Here is a 16,695-nt window from a genome sequence, read left to right on the forward strand (position 1 = left end):
TGTGGCGTCTATAGATCAACCATGAATTCACTACACAGGAATCTAATAAATGAAAGAAAACTCGCATGTAAAAACGCTTCCATTTTATGTCAGTTCTGTAGAGTTCAATTAACATATCATGGAGATCCATACCGCCCATATCACCGTTATAGTCTTGAATTATGGCCGGAATTTTGAAAGATTTATCAGACACTGATCATCTTCTCCTACGTGATATGGGATGTATACCCATAAATAATGATATGGTGATAACCGATTTGTTATCAAACCATTTGCAAATTTTAATATTATTAGAATCCACTTTATAATCATGGGACCCTCTTCCCTTTTCCTTTAATATTTTATCATCAGCCAGATGGCATTTCGATAATCGATTAGATCTAAGGGTCCCCGACATGATAAACCATTATCTTTGAACGCAGCTGCTATAAATTATATGAAGAAAAAAAGTTATCTATGTAAATTTTATGATTTTTATGTGGGGAACAGTTTCTAATAGTCGTATAACAATATCTCCGCTAATTCCCATCAAAGTTTTTTTTATATTTGTGGATATTCCTAAATATATTTCGAAATCATATGGCATTCCAGATGATCCACATAAAGCGAAAATTTTAATTCCCCATTTATGCGGTTTTGGACTAATATATTGTTTAAATTTATCTCCTTCTGGTATAATATATATTGAGGTCATCTAAAGATTATTTATAAAAATTTTAAAAAAAGTCTTATAAAAAAAATTCCCACTTTCTTAACTTTTTGCAAATATTATAGTGGCTTTATAAATGGAAAATAACCTATATTCAATTCTTACTATATCATATTTTCAATATTTAATTTTAAAAAATTTATGAAAAAAATTACATTATAAAATCCCAATGTTACCAATTTGGATATCCTTCAAAAAATCATATAAATAATAATTATTGTTAAATTTTTTTTTACTAAATATGAAATACTAGTAATAGTCTATTATAAAAACATTATATACTTTTGATTTATATATATTTATATATTATCGATGTAAAAGTGTAAAAATTTAGGCGCGTAAAATACCTAACTTTGAACTTGTATTTTGATATAATAAAATAATGATTTTGACAGGTTAATGATAAAATACGAAATAATAAATATTGTTTTGTAAATTCATGTGTCTAAGTAACAACCATTAGTTTTTTAAATATAAAAATTAATTGATTAAAAATTTTGATGACAAATGATCTCGCTGGGCGCGAAAGGGTTAAATATGTATATTATTTAAAATGGTGTGCAATTCATTTTAGAAGATTTATTTATTGTTTAAATTTTATTGATATAACAGAGTTTCGAAACAGAACTTGGAACCTAGGCAAATCTAGGAAACAGAACCTTGAACTTTCTTCTCAAAATTTTAGAAACTGGAATAGAACCACTTTTTAAAAAACCAAAACCATTTTCATTCTATCAAAAAGTCCTAATTATATAACGGCAAATTTATAATTAATATTTAAATTTATTTAAATTATTTTTTATAAAAGTTTATTCTATTAAAAAATTGTGCATATATGTTATAACTTGTATACAAAATATTTTAAAATAATATATAATCTTTATGTTTTTATTTAAAAATAAACACATTATTTATTAAAATTATTTGCAAAAAGAAAAATTGATTTAAATCATGATTTATATTCAAAAAAATTAATGATGTTAATATGATTAAAATCAATTTGATTAAATAATGCCAACCCTACATTATTACTTTACAATTTATGAATAAAATAAAAGCTTGAAGCACAACAAATTCAATTGAATACTTTGTCTCCGATTGATAGTTCAACGTCAATATATGGAGAAAGTGATCTTATATCATCTCCAAACCTTAATAGCTCAACCACATATACGGTTTGATATCTAAAAACTTTACTATATTAAGGATATTTTAGGATAAAGATACACAACCAAATAAATTTTTACATATTTATGCATCAAACGACAATGTTATACTCCATGATAATTTATCAGGTTTTTTTAGATTACCAATTTTAGTTACTAAAAAAGTTACGTGAATTATTCCATATAAAGTCGATCAAAAAACATGGTTTTCAGACCCCCTTTCTATTTTTATTAAAATTTAGTGTGCAAACGAAGATTCTTGTAACGATATTTGAATAAAATTTTAGCCTCCTAGCCATTGTAGTCTTGATGATTATAAGTGTTGATTATTATTTAATTAATGACTGTTTAAAACACATACGTTTTTAAATAATAAATTAAGTTCAATTAGAGCATACATACACTTAATATTTTTAAATTGTTTTGCGCATCTTTTCCCCATAACAGTATTTTAAAACTGTTTTGGGCATCTTTCCAGAACAATATTTAAAAACCTCATACCGATAAATGGTTGCTCCGATTTAAATAACATTGCAATTACTATTTTATTAAATTTCAAAAAATTAGAGATTGATTTTTTTTAAAGAAATGATCTAAATATTTTTATCACATCATGGAGAAGTCTTGGGCCAGGCTTTGCCTTAACGTAAAAATATGGCATATATTTTTATATTTGTTCATCTCCTTCTATTATTAATCAATGAAAATATTGTGAGTATTAGAGATCACTCAGCCCTCAAGCCAGGCTGGGTTAAACAAAACTATTTGCTGGGAAACTTATACATAATATTTTACAGATTTGGATATTAAATTAAACTTAGAAGAATTTATTGTTATTTATAAAATATTTGTACTTAATATCCGGATAACCTTTATTAAATTTAGAAATCAATTCGGGCTAAATGAATATAAAATTATATAAGCTTATTGGATTTTTTTTAAAATGTTTTTATAATTAGTTGAATTATCAATAATTGGACCTTTCATATTTTATGTTAGAGTCCTAACCTAACCCATATCCCAAAGTCTGGTCCATAAGCCAGGTATTGAAAATTATGTGACATGCAAATAAAAATATGCTAAGTATAAAAAATATTCCTCATTTTATACTATGTGACATGCAAATAAAAATATGCTAAGTATAAAAAATATTCCTCATTTTATACTAGTTTTTATCGATTTATCTATGATGTCGTAAAGGTTCATCTCTAATTTTTTTTAAAATTTATATAAAATAGTAATAGTAATGTTTATTTTAAATTTTATTATTGGAGCCACCTTTTTTCTGGATTAAATATTTAAATATTGTCCTAGACAAAAGAACCCAAGATTTTTTATAATATTCTTCAAATATATTTTACAATCATTAATTAAATAAACATTTATATAAAAGGCCATTTTTCATGCGTCTCCCATTAGGAGGCTATGCACAAATATAGTTAACACGGGTCTTAGTTTCATACAAAATTTCGTAAAATCGAAGGGAGCCAGGCAAAGCGTGATCGATTTGACATGGAATGATCCATCTGTCAATACATGAAACTTTTTTTTAGAATATATTCAGTGAAAACATTTATCGGCTACATGAGAGAAAAAAAAATTGGTGGCAACAACATGCCTAAGTTTTACTTTTTACCCTAATAATATCTTTGAATAAAATTGAAGAAAGGGGGGGGGTTTGATTTGAATTTACTTTTTTTATTTTGTAAAAGGAGGTAAGATGGAAATTTTAGAGGAGATAGGGAGTAAAATAGTCATAGCTTATGGGATGTAAAAGTCCCTGTTACTCGAATACCGCGAATATATTAGCACGAAAGATCACCATAGGTATTTGATTAGCTTCTAGTTTCGATGATACAGGGTTTCCCATTCAAAAAAGGAAAAGTCCCAATCAAAAAAGGAAAAGGGTCAATCATAAAAGGAAAATGTCCAAACAGGAAAAGTGTCAACCCAAAAAGAAAGAAAAAGTCCGATCAAAAAAGTAAAAGTAACAAAAAAGGAAAAGGTCCAATCAAAAAAGGAAAAGTGTCAATCGAAATAGGAAAATTCCCAAAAGGAAAGGAAAAGTGTCAATCAAAAAAGAAAATTCCCATTCAAAAAAGGAATATCGTAATTTTTTAAAATTTTTTTTAAAAAAATGATAAATTTTTCAATTTTTCTTAAATTTTTATTTATTTTTGTCATTCCTTCTTATTTTATTTCTAACTTTTTGCGATTTCTTTACTTTATTTGTATCTTTTCTCAATTTTTTTTCTTCTTGATAATTCTTTTGTACTTTAAAATTTTTTTTATAAATTTAGGTCTTAACAATTCTTTACGTTTTTTTTTCATCATACATATGTCGTAATTTTTAAAGGGATTATAACTATCCGGGATCTTCACGGAATTTAAAGGGATCCCTTTAAAATTTCAATTTTTAAAAGGATAAAGAACTATACGGCTATATCACGTTTGAACCATGATATAGAAGAATTTTATTTTAAAAAGCTTTTTCCTCGCGTTTCGTTTTTTAATTTTATTGTTATTCATTAATTTTCAATGTTGTTTTTTTTTGGTTTTATGAAATAAGATATGTCTAATATAGAGTATCAATCGATAGATAATCAAAAGATCTATTCAACTGGAGGTCAATCTCTCCCCCATATTGGGCGGGTCTAGTCTTGGGGGGTCAGAAATATTTTTATCAACACAAAATATCGATATGGGTATCAAATAAAAGCTAATTTTAATATGGTTTGACTGAAAGTCTTTATTCTTGGTCTGGATGGGTATGACTTGGTCTGGGGTGGGGGGGGTGTAAAAAATATTTTTTTTGATTCAAATAAAAGGTAATTTTAATATGGTTTGACTGAAAGTCTTTAATCTTGGTCTAGATGGGTATGCCTTGATCTGGGGGGGGGGGTGTAAAATATAATTTTTTTGATATGGGTATCAAATAAAAGCTAATTTTAAAATTGATTAAAAGTCTTCATTTTTTGTCTGGATGGGCATGACTTGCTCTAAGGGGGGGGGGGTTAATGGGGGAGGGGGGAGGTCTAAAAAATAATTTTTTTGATATATGTATCAAATTAAAGGTAATAAAAATATTTTTTTATTGTAATAATAATAATCACCCATAGAGGGCGGGTCTTGGGGGGGGGCAGGAATATTTATCACCACATAATATTGATATGGGTATCAAAAAAAAGCTAATTTAAATATCTTTAGATTGAAATTATTCATTTTTTATCTTGATGGGCATGACTGTCAGGCCCTCAACATATTAACAAAATGTATAGTTAGATAGAATTTACAGAAATAAAAGAGAATGAAGATAAAAAATTTTAAATCTTTTTCGTTTTCAATCCTGAACTTGAAATATATAAAAAGCAGTGTTCTATATTTAGCGCGATATTCCATACCTTTTTTTTTTAGTAATAGCTTTAGCGTGCTACATTTTTTTAAAAATCGTTACTAAATAAATAGCAAAAATTATTATAATAATTTTATAATTAATTCTAAAATCATAATCTTTTTATTTTATTTATTTAAATTTATATTAAAAATATGCATTGTAAATATATTTTTCAAAAAAAATTTTTTTTTAAATGTCGACAGTAGACATTGATAATGAAAATAATTTTGGTACAGATAAAATATAAAGATTATGATTTTAGAATTAATTATAAATTATTATAATATTTTTTGCTATTTATTTACAGTGAAAGGGGGGATATTTTTTACCAGATGTTAAAACAAAATAAAATGATACTATTATATTTTTATTTTAATCATACTTAACATTAATCTATGTTAAAAAAATTTTAAACAACTTTTTTTAAAAAAAAACTATCATTTACATAATGGAATATTTTTGTATATTTAATTTAATATTAATTAATTTTTCAATCTTATAATGTTTAATATAGACTACATTCTTTATAACTTTAATACATCTCCTTTACTCTCAAGTACTTCTGTAAATTATTCTTTGCCAATCTCAGATGGGAATGATATGGAAAATTATCAATCACATTCTAATATTTCTGCAAATTATAATTCTTTAGCAACTATTAATGAAAATATAAATCATTCTCAAAATCATCCATTCCTAAACCCAAAAGAACATACAATTGTTGGAACAAAGATAAAATTGAAATGGTAATGAAAATATTAGCAATGCCAGAGGAAGAACAGATGAAAGTTAAGGACATTGCTAAATTTGTTAATATGTCAAAGGCATCAATACATAAAATAAAACGGGATACATTCCCAGAAATTATGGTGAGCCCTTAAAGGAATTCTCGCTTAAACAAAGGGGGAAAAAGATTAAAGACACAGCAAATATTGAAAGGCAAATTATGGATTTGCTAATCGACAATAATACCTTCACGGTGAAGGATATAATTGAGAATTTGCCCTCTGGTTCTCCAAAAAATATTGGAACTATAAGGAAATATATTAAAAACATCCGATGGTCCAAAATAAGAGCTGGGAAAGAACCAGATCGCAGGAATACACCAGGAGCTTTCAATATTCGACAGGTGTATTGCCTCAAATTGCTGAACATCTCCAGAGAAAGACTCTATTTTCTCGACGAAACAGGCATCAATTTTCATGTTGTACTTGTCTATGCTTGGGCACCACTCAACGTTAGACCATCAATAAAGGTGCCACCCTCAAAAGGGAAAAATGTAAGTGTACTTTGCACTATAGGAATTTGTGGAGTTATACATTATAAAATCATCGAAGGATCATATAATGGTATGTTATTCCGAAATTCATTAATGGATATTATTAGTATATTACCACCAGATGCCATATTAGTTATGGACAATGCGTCAATACATAAAAGTCATCTAATTGATGACTATAAAGAGAGAATTGAATATCTTCCCCCATACTCACCACAATTAAACCCAATTGAAATTTTTTTCGGGGTTTTCAAAAACAAGTACAGGTCATTAATTCCTAGACCAAGTACAAGGGAACATATAATAAATAATATTAATCAAATAATGAATCAATTTATTCCATATGATTTTACAAATTTCTATAATCATATGCAACATTATTTGGAGCTGGGCTATCGTGGACTACCTCTTGACTAAAGTAATCTAATTATATAATAAATTACGATTAACATTTTTTAATATTTATAGGTACTACTTAAGCAAGCAATTTATGACTGAACTATCATTAAATATTTCATATTTTATTGATTAATATTCATGTATTAGTGTAATTACGAATATATTTCTTATTATATATAATTATATGTATTTATACGAATTGAATAAAATATTAAATTAAAGTTATGTCTCAAATATGATAAAATAAAGTGAGAGAAAAAAACTATTTTCAGAAATAAAAGATTCTGACTAAGATCTTACACTTAAATGAATAATCATTATATTTAAAATTATTCTGCATAAAATATCGTTAACTAAGTAAAAGAAAATATGTGATGACAAAACTTTTTATATTTTTTTATACAAAATTTTTTTTAAGTGTGACATTTAAAAAAGTTGTTTAATATTTTTTTAACATAGATTAGTGTTTAAGTATGATTAAAATAAAAATATAATAGTATCTTTTTATTTTGTTTTAACATCTGGTAAAAAATATCCCCCCTTTCACTGTAGTAACGAGCTACCGCTATCTCTCTTAGCACGCTAAAGCTATCGATACTAAAAAAAATAGCTATGGAATAACGCGCTAAATATACAACATTGCAAATTATATATTTCAAGTTCAGGATTGGAACCGAAAAAAGATTTAAAATTTTTTATCTTCATTCTCTTTTATTTCTGTAAATTCTAACCAACTAGACATTTTGTTAATATGTTGAGGGCCTGTCAGTCATGACCCAAGACAAAAAATGAATAATTTCAATCTAAAGTTATTTAAATTAGCTTTTATTTGATACCCATATCGATATTTTGTGGTGATAAAAATATTCCTGACCACCCAAGACCTAGACCCGCCTTCTATGAGTGATTATTATTATTATTACAAAATATTTTTATTGATTCAAATAAAAGGTAATTTTAATATGGTTTGACTGAAAGTCTTTAATCTTGGTCTAGATGGGTATGCCTTGATCTGGGGGGGGGGGTGTAAAATATAATTTTTTTGATATGGGTATCAAATAAAAGCTAATTTTAAAATTGATTAAAAGTCTTCATTTTTTGTCTGGATGGGCATGACTTGCTCTAAGGGGGGGGGGGTTAATGGGGGAGGGGGGAGGTCTAAAAAATAATTTTTTTGATATATGTATCAAATTAAAGGTAATAAAAATATTTTTTTATTGTAATAATAATAATCACCCATAGAGGGCGGGTCTTGGGGGGGGGCAGGAATATTTATCACCACATAATATTGATATGGGTATCAAAAAAAAGCTAATTTAAATATCTTTAGATTGAAATTATTCATTTTTTATCTTGATGGGCATGACTGTCAGGCCCTCAACATATTAACAAAATGTATAGTTAGATAGAATTTACAGAAATAAAAGAGAATGAAGATAAAAAATTTTAAATCTTTTTCGTTTTCAATCCTGAACTTGAAATATATAAAAAGCAGTGTTCTATATTTAGCGCGATATTCCATACCTTTTTTTTTTAGTAATAGCTTTAGCGTGCTACATTTTTTTAAAAATCGTTACTAAATAAATAGCAAAAATTATTATAATAATTTTATAATTAATTCTAAAATCATAATCTTTTTATTTTATTTATTTAAATTTATATTAAAAATATGCATTGTAAATATATTTTTCAAAAAAAATTTTTTTTTAAATGTCGACAGTAGACATTGATAATGAAAATAATTTTGGTACAGATAAAATATAAAGATTATGATTTTAGAATTAATTATAAATTATTATAATATTTTTTGCTATTTATTTACAGTGAAAGGGGGGATATTTTTTACCAGATGTTAAAACAAAATAAAATGATACTATTATATTTTTATTTTAATCATACTTAACATTAATCTATGTTAAAAAAATTTTAAACAACTTTTTTTAAAAAAAAACTATCATTTACATAATGGAATATTTTTGTATATTTAATTTAATATTAATTAATTTTTCAATCTTATAATGTTTAATATAGACTACATTCTTTATAACTTTAATACATCTCCTTTACTCTCAAGTACTTCTGTAAATTATTCTTTGCCAATCTCAGATGGGAATGATATGGAAAATTATCAATCACATTCTAATATTTCTGCAAATTATAATTCTTTAGCAACTATTAATGAAAATATAAATCATTCTCAAATCATCCATTCCTAAACCCAAAAGAACATACAATTGTTGGAACAAAGATAAAATTGAAATGGTAATGAAAATATTAGCAATGCCAGAGGAAGAACAGATGAAAGTTAAGGACATTGCTAAATTTGTTAATATGTCAAAGGCATCAATACATAAAATAAAACGGGATACATTCCCAGAAATTATGGTGAGCCCTTAAAGGAATTCTCGCTTAAACAAAGGGGGAAAAAGATTAAAGACACAGCAAATATTGAAAGGCAAATTATGGATTTGCTAATCGACAATAATACCTTCACGGTGAAGGATATAATTGAGAATTTGCCCTCTGGTTCTCCAAAAAATATTGGAACTATAAGGAAATATATTAAAAACATCCGATGGTCCAAAATAAGAGCTGGGAAAGAACCAGATCGCAGGAATACACCAGGAGCTTTCAATATTCGACAGGTGTATTGCCTCAAATTGCTGAACATCTCCAGAGAAAGACTCTATTTTCTCGACGAAACAGGCATCAATTTTCATGTTGTACTTGTCTATGCTTGGGCACCACTCAACGTTAGACCATCAATAAAGGTGCCACCCTCAAAAGGGAAAAATGTAAGTGTACTTTGCACTATAGGAATTTGTGGAGTTATACATTATAAAATCATCGAAGGATCATATAATGGTATGTTATTCCGAAATTCATTAATGGATATTATTAGTATATTACCACCAGATGCCATATTAGTTATGGACAATGCGTCAATACATAAAAGTCATCTAATTGATGACTATAAAGAGAGAATTGAATATCTTCCCCCATACTCACCACAATTAAACCCAATTGAAATTTTTTTCGGGGTTTTCAAAAACAAGTACAGGTCATTAATTCCTAGACCAAGTACAAGGGAACATATAATAAATAATATTAATCAAATAATGAATCAATTTATTCCATATGATTTTACAAATTTCTATAATCATATGCAACATTATTTGGAGCTGGGCTATCGTGGACTACCTCTTGACTAAAGTAATCTAATTATATAATAAATTACGATTAACATTTTTTAATATTTATAGGTACTACTTAAGCAAGCAATTTATGACTGAACTATCATTAAATATTTCATATTTTATTGATTAATATTCATGTATTAGTGTAATTACGAATATATTTCTTATTATATATAATTATATGTATTTATACGAATTGAATAAAATATTAAATTAAAGTTATGTCTCAAATATGATAAAATAAAGTGAGAGAAAAAAACTATTTTCAGAAATAAAAGATTCTGACTAAGATCTTACACTTAAATGAATAATCATTATATTTAAAATTATTCTGCATAAAATATCGTTAACTAAGTAAAAGAAAATATGTGATGACAAAACTTTTTATATTTTTTTATACAAAATTTTTTTTAAGTGTGACATTTAAAAAAGTTGTTTAATATTTTTTTAACATAGATTAGTGTTTAAGTATGATTAAAATAAAAATATAATAGTATCTTTTTATTTTGTTTTAACATCTGGTAAAAAATATCCCCCCTTTCACTGTAGTAACGAGCTACCGCTATCTCTCTTAGCACGCTAAAGCTATCGATACTAAAAAAAATAGCTATGGAATAACGCGCTAAATATACAACATTGCAAATTATATATTTCAAGTTCAGGATTGGAACCGAAAAAAGATTTAAAATTTTTTATCTTCATTCTCTTTTATTTCTGTAAATTCTAACCAACTAGACATTTTGTTAATATGTTGAGGGCCTGTCAGTCATGACCCAAGACAAAAAATGAATAATTTCAATCTAAAGTTATTTAAATTAGCTTTTATTTGATACCCATATCGATATTTTGTGGTGATAAAAATATTCCTGACCACCCAAGACCTAGACCCGCCTTCTATGAGTGATTATTATTATTACAAAATATTTTTATTACCTTTTATTTGATACACATATCAAAAAAAATTATTTTTTACACCCCACCCCCTCCATCCACCCCCTAGACCAAATCATACCCATCAAGACCAAGAATAAAGACTTTCAGTCAAACGATATAAAAATTAGCTTTTATCTGATACCCATATCAAAAAAAAAATTTTTACCTCCCCCCCCCCGCTCCATAAATCCCCCTTCCAGATCAAGTCATGCCCATCCAGACCAAGAATGTATTCAATATTAAAAATTAGCTTTTATTTGATACTCATATCAAAAAAATATATTTTTTAAACCCCCCCTCCCCACACCCCTGACCAAATCATGCCCATCCAGACAAAAAATGAAGATTTAATCAAAAAATTAGCTTTTATTTGATACCCATATCAAAAAAATTATTTTTTACCCCCCCCCTCCCAGATCAAGTCATACCCATCTAGACCAAGATTAAAGACTTTCAGTCAAACCATATTAAAATTACCTTTTATTTGAATCAAAAAAATTATTTTTTACACCCACCCCCCCTCTCCCCCCCCACCCCAGACCAAGTCATACCCATCCAGACCAAGAATGAAGACTTTCAGTCAAACCATATTAAAATTAGCTTTTATTTGATACCCATATCGATATTTTGTGTTGATAAAAATATTTCTGACCCCCCAAGACCTAGACCCGCTCAATATGGGGGAGAGATTGACCTCCAGTTGAATAGATCTTTTGATTAGCTATCGATGGATACCATATATTAGACATATCTTATTTCATAAAACCAAAAAAAACAACATTGAAAATTAATGAATAACAATAAAATTAAAAAACGAAACGCGCGGAAAAAGCTTTTTAAAATAAGATTTTTCTATATCATGATTCAAACGTGATAATGCCGTATAGTTATTTATCCTATAAAAGATTGAAATTTTAAAGCTACCTTTAAATCCCGTGAAGATCCCAGATAGTTATGATCCCTTTAAAAATTACGACATATGTATGATGAAAAAAAAACCTAAAGAATTGTTAAAAAAATGGATTAAATTTATAAATTATTTTTAAAAATACAAAAGAATTATCAAAAATGAGAAGAAAAAAAAATTGAGAAAAGATAATGACAAAAATAAATAAAAATTTATAATTTTTTTAAAAAAAATATGATATTCCTTTTTTGAATGGGAATTTTCCTTTTTTGATTGACACTTTTCCTTTCCTTTTGGGAATTTTCCTTTTTTGATTGACACTTCCTTTTTTTGTTTGACACTTTTCCTTTCCTTTTTTGTTTGACACTTTTTCTTTTTTGATCGTACTTTTTCCTTTCTTTTTGGGAATTTTCATTTTTTGATTGACACTTTTCCTTTTATGATTTAACCTTTTCCTTTTATGATTGACCCTTTTCCTTTTATGATTGACCCTTTTCCTTTTATGATTGACCCTTTTCCTTTTATGAATGACCCTTTTCCTTTTTTGATCAGACATTTTCCTTTTATGATTGAAACTTTTCCTTTTTTGATTGGGACTTTTCCTTTTTTGAATGGGAAACCCTATTAAGAAAAAAATTATATTTATTAATTGATATTAATCTAAAACCCAAGAAGCAACCCTAGACCACCTGTTTTAGTTTTGATGAAATTGTAATATTTTATTTATTAATGTATTCTAACCTTTTTTTGACATAATGATGTGACTATATTTTTATCGGATCAGGACGATTGTTCGTCATTTTTTAAATATCGGTTATTATTAAATTTTCGGCTCTCATAAATTGGCATCTTAATTTGAAAATTAGCACTGATATTTAATTTTTTAATATTTAAAGTTTTAAAAATCCAAACCGAAACGAATATCGGTTTGGGTTCAGGTTCGGATAAAAATAACGGTTCAAGGTTTAGGTTCAGGTTCGGATAAAAATAACGGTTCAAGGTTTAGGTTCGGTTCCTAAAAAATTAAAATATCGGTTCGGTTCGAACCTCTAAGAACCGGTTTGAAAACTTTTGTATCCAAACCTACATTCGATTTATGTATAGGGATAATATTTTTTTTATTTTATCATTAATTTAAAAAACACATGTATAAAACCTTCATTTTTATTATTTTAAATAATATTTAAATAAAAAAATAAAAAAAAAATAAAAAAAAATAAAAAAAAACAAAAAAAAAAAAATAAAAAAAAAAAAAAAAAAAAAAAAAAAAAAAAAAAATAAAAAAAAATTAAAAAAAAAAATTTTTAAATATAAAAATAAAAATAAGAATATATATCAAAGATTAATTTTAATATGAACAATATTTTACTTTTTTTTACTTAATTTTTTTTATTAAGCCGCACATTTATTATATTTTCAAAATTCGTCTCACTCAAATTAAACTATAAGGTGATAGTATAATTTTTATTGTTGAAAACACTGACTTGGGTAGCCGGCACTGCCAATATGATATCAGATTTGATGTGTCATTTATAATAATAATTTGCATTTAATTTTTCTCTAAGCATTATAATTTACAAGCTTAAAATATTTTAAAAAAATGTTATAAAATGACAATATACTAAAGTTTATAAAAATTATGACCGACACTTATCATTCAAATGTGATTGATGATAATCTTTAAAATAATTTGAATATAATTGAAATTTTTTCAATATACTAATAATAACGCATATTGTTTTATAAGCATACATGAGGCTCGAACCGGTTCAGAGACATTATAGCGGTTCGGTTCAGGTTCATAATTTTTTTAGCGGTTTAGGTTCAGTTTAGGTTTGATAAAAAATACCGGTTTTTAGCAGTTTAACGGTTCGGTTCAGGTTCGGTTTGGATCCCTGGTTTAAATAAAAGAATGAATAATTAAAAATATGCTAAAAATATATAAAATATATATCTAGATCCTAACACCTTTGCAAGATACAATACTAAGTGATCTCGAAATTATTCAAAAAAAAATACAAATACAAAAAGTTATTTGTATTTAGTATTTTAAATTCAAATATTAGCGATACTGCTTTGATCTGGTAAACAATACTTTCTTAAAAAATAGTGTTGTTTAATTAACTAGGTACATTTTTGCAAAATATATAGCTAAAAATTTTTTTGAATAATAATTAGTTATTTTTGAAGTTACCTTTTAAAATATGTTAAATAATATTTTATGTTTTATTCATTATCATGAGTTGATTTCCAAAATTTAATTCATATTAATACTATGTCTTGCCTGTTTGCATCTCTGTTTAGCCTAGAGATGCTTATTTTTGGAGTAACACAGACACGCCTTTTTGACACAAATTTTTATGAAAATCAATTTTATATTGGGTTATATATGCTAAATTTTTTTGGTTTCCTTGGAAATAAACCTTATATTGTGGTACATTTTTCTCAGTATAATTATTTCTTTATTAAAATTGTATTTTTATATTCCTTTTATTAAAATTTTTAATTCGCAAAATTATTTTCTATAATAAAAAAAAATATATTTAAAAATGATATAAATAACTTGTATTGTAATTTATGCTAGAGGTCTGCAAAATCCGGCCTGTTTCTGCTCGTTAAGAATTTCTGCACAAGTTGCCTTGCTTGTTAAATTATTTGCCGAGCCTGGCCCATTAAAATTTTAGGAAAACTCCGCCCCAACCTGTTAAATTTTTTTGTATAAATTTTTCGGCCATAACATTTTTAATATCTATATCTAATTTTTTCCCACTGTCAATTAAGACTCTTATATCTCCTCTATGGCTATCTGTTTCTACAAAACCATTTTATAAATCAATTGTGTTTATCAGTATTCGTGATTGGATCATATCATAAATAACTTGTTTATTTTTTTGCGAATTTACTATATTATATATAGATTTAGTATTTTAGTTAGATAGTTCTTAAAATGCAAAGAAAGCATATTGTAATTTATTTTCAAATAGTAATAATCAAAATAATAGAATAAAAATTTTACGAAAAATGAGAGATTTGCGAAGCTCTTCCTGATATTTTATATGTAAATTTTCCTGCCCAATCCTAAAATTTTTACACATCTCGGATGTTGGGTTTTCGCACGAGCCGGGCTTTTTGATCTCTAATTTACACTGTAACTGGTTAATTTTCAAATACTTAAACTTCAGTTTTTTAAGTAGTAACAAGGTAACTATTTACTTAAAAAGTAATGTAACAGATATATTTTTATAAAAATAACGGGTAGTTATTTCACAAATTCTTTATATAACATAAACTAGTGTTGTAAACGAACGCGTTCAGTGAACGAATTTCGTTTTTTTGAAAAAAATGATGATCGGCGTTCCCTTTATTTTTGATGAACTTTGAACGTGAACGCGTTCCTTTTTTATGACGAACGCGTTCGAATTTAACGTTCGTTCAATTTTAAAAACACTTTTTATTTTTTGAAAAATTTAATATTAATTCGAATTTTTTAAGAAAAAACTCTTGTATTTTATAATCAACTGTTTTTCCTTCTTCACATTTCAATTTTTTTAACACGCCATTATTATATTTTATTATTTTGAGTATTATTTATATTTTATTAATAGATTAACATAAGCATGGATATTATTATTTCATCATCATCATCTGATTATGTCAAAATCAGATGAACTAACATTACCTTGGGCCAAATATGATAAATATTTTACAGTAACATCCTATATTGAAGGAACTAATTCAATACTTACCAAATATAAAATGCGCCCAAAAAGTATTATATATCAGTTTCAAAATCTTCAAGTTCCAATTTAAAACGACATTTGATTGTAATAATAAATATTTTATATAATATAACCAAGTAAAATCATTAAATTTGAAGAAAAATGCATTTAGACTACTTGACCCTAACAATAACGATAGTTATTTTAAAATTAAAAAAAAATAATGGCCTAAAATATGGTCAACCATTGATAGACAGATTAATAAAGGGTATTAAACTTATCACTATCAAATTAATTACATATATTTTATTTTATTTTGAAGATTTGAACATATATATGAAGATCAATATGTTCTTTCTGCAATTATACTCCAGGATTCAAGCTTCATTCCACAGAACGAACCTATAAAAAATAAACTTATAGTGTTATTGAAAAATGCATTGAAAACCCTAGAAATGATAATGCAAGAACTGTTAATTTCGAGATATCCTTTTTTATTGACGAGGATGTAGAGGATGGATTGGAGGAGGATAAATTATCTCAATTTTTTGAAGTAAAGGACAAAACAATAAATGTTTTTAATAAAATCCTCACGCTAAAAGAGTTGTTTATTAAGTATAATACCGCAATCCCCTCATCTGCCCCTGCAGAGTGCGTTTTTAGTATAGCTAATGCCGTATTAACTGCCAAGTGTTCCAGTCTATCACATGAAAATTTTGAAAAACAATTGTTATTAAATTTTAATAAGAAAAATTTTTTATAAATAAAAATATCTTTTTATTCGCTATATTATATTATATTGTATTTATGATTATATTATCAAAATAAAACTATTATTTTTTGGCTAATATATTGTGTTAAAACATATAAGACATTTATTTATATTAAATTTAATTTTAAAAAAAATTTATCATAAATTTTTGAACGAAACGCGTTCATGAAAGTGAACGTGAACGCGTTCAATTTTTTTAGAGATGTTTACAGCACTAATA

General features: G+C 26.2%; 1 protein-coding gene across 7 annotated transcripts in view; it reads left to right on the forward strand.

Annotated features, from left to right (window-relative positions):
• The window catches only part of LOC135928982 (PC4 and SFRS1-interacting protein-like), a 41,694-nt gene that overhangs the window by 3,528 nt on the left and 21,471 nt on the right, over positions 1–16,695 (forward strand). For 5 of the 7 annotated variants that reach the window (XM_065465458.1, XM_065465456.1, XM_065465454.1 and 2 more), the window contains 2 exons: positions 1,768–1,884; positions 1,926–2,004. In XM_065465458.1, the coding sequence (XP_065321530.1) occupies positions 1,768–1,884; positions 1,926–2,004 (196 nt within the window). Of the gene's footprint in view, positions 1–1,767; positions 1,885–1,925; positions 2,005–4,231; positions 4,332–16,025; positions 16,402–16,695 lie in introns of those variants that run through there. The other 2 variants (XM_065465459.1, XM_065465460.1) reach the window with 2 other exon arrangements.

Source organism: Gordionus sp. m RMFG-2023, chromosome 4 (assembly GCF_954871325.1).
Source record: "Gordionus sp. m RMFG-2023 chromosome 4, tfGorSpeb1-WG-v2, whole genome shotgun sequence".
Classification (NCBI taxonomy): Eukaryota; Metazoa; Nematomorpha; class Gordioida; order Chordodea; family Parachordodidae; genus Gordionus; species Gordionus sp. m RMFG-2023.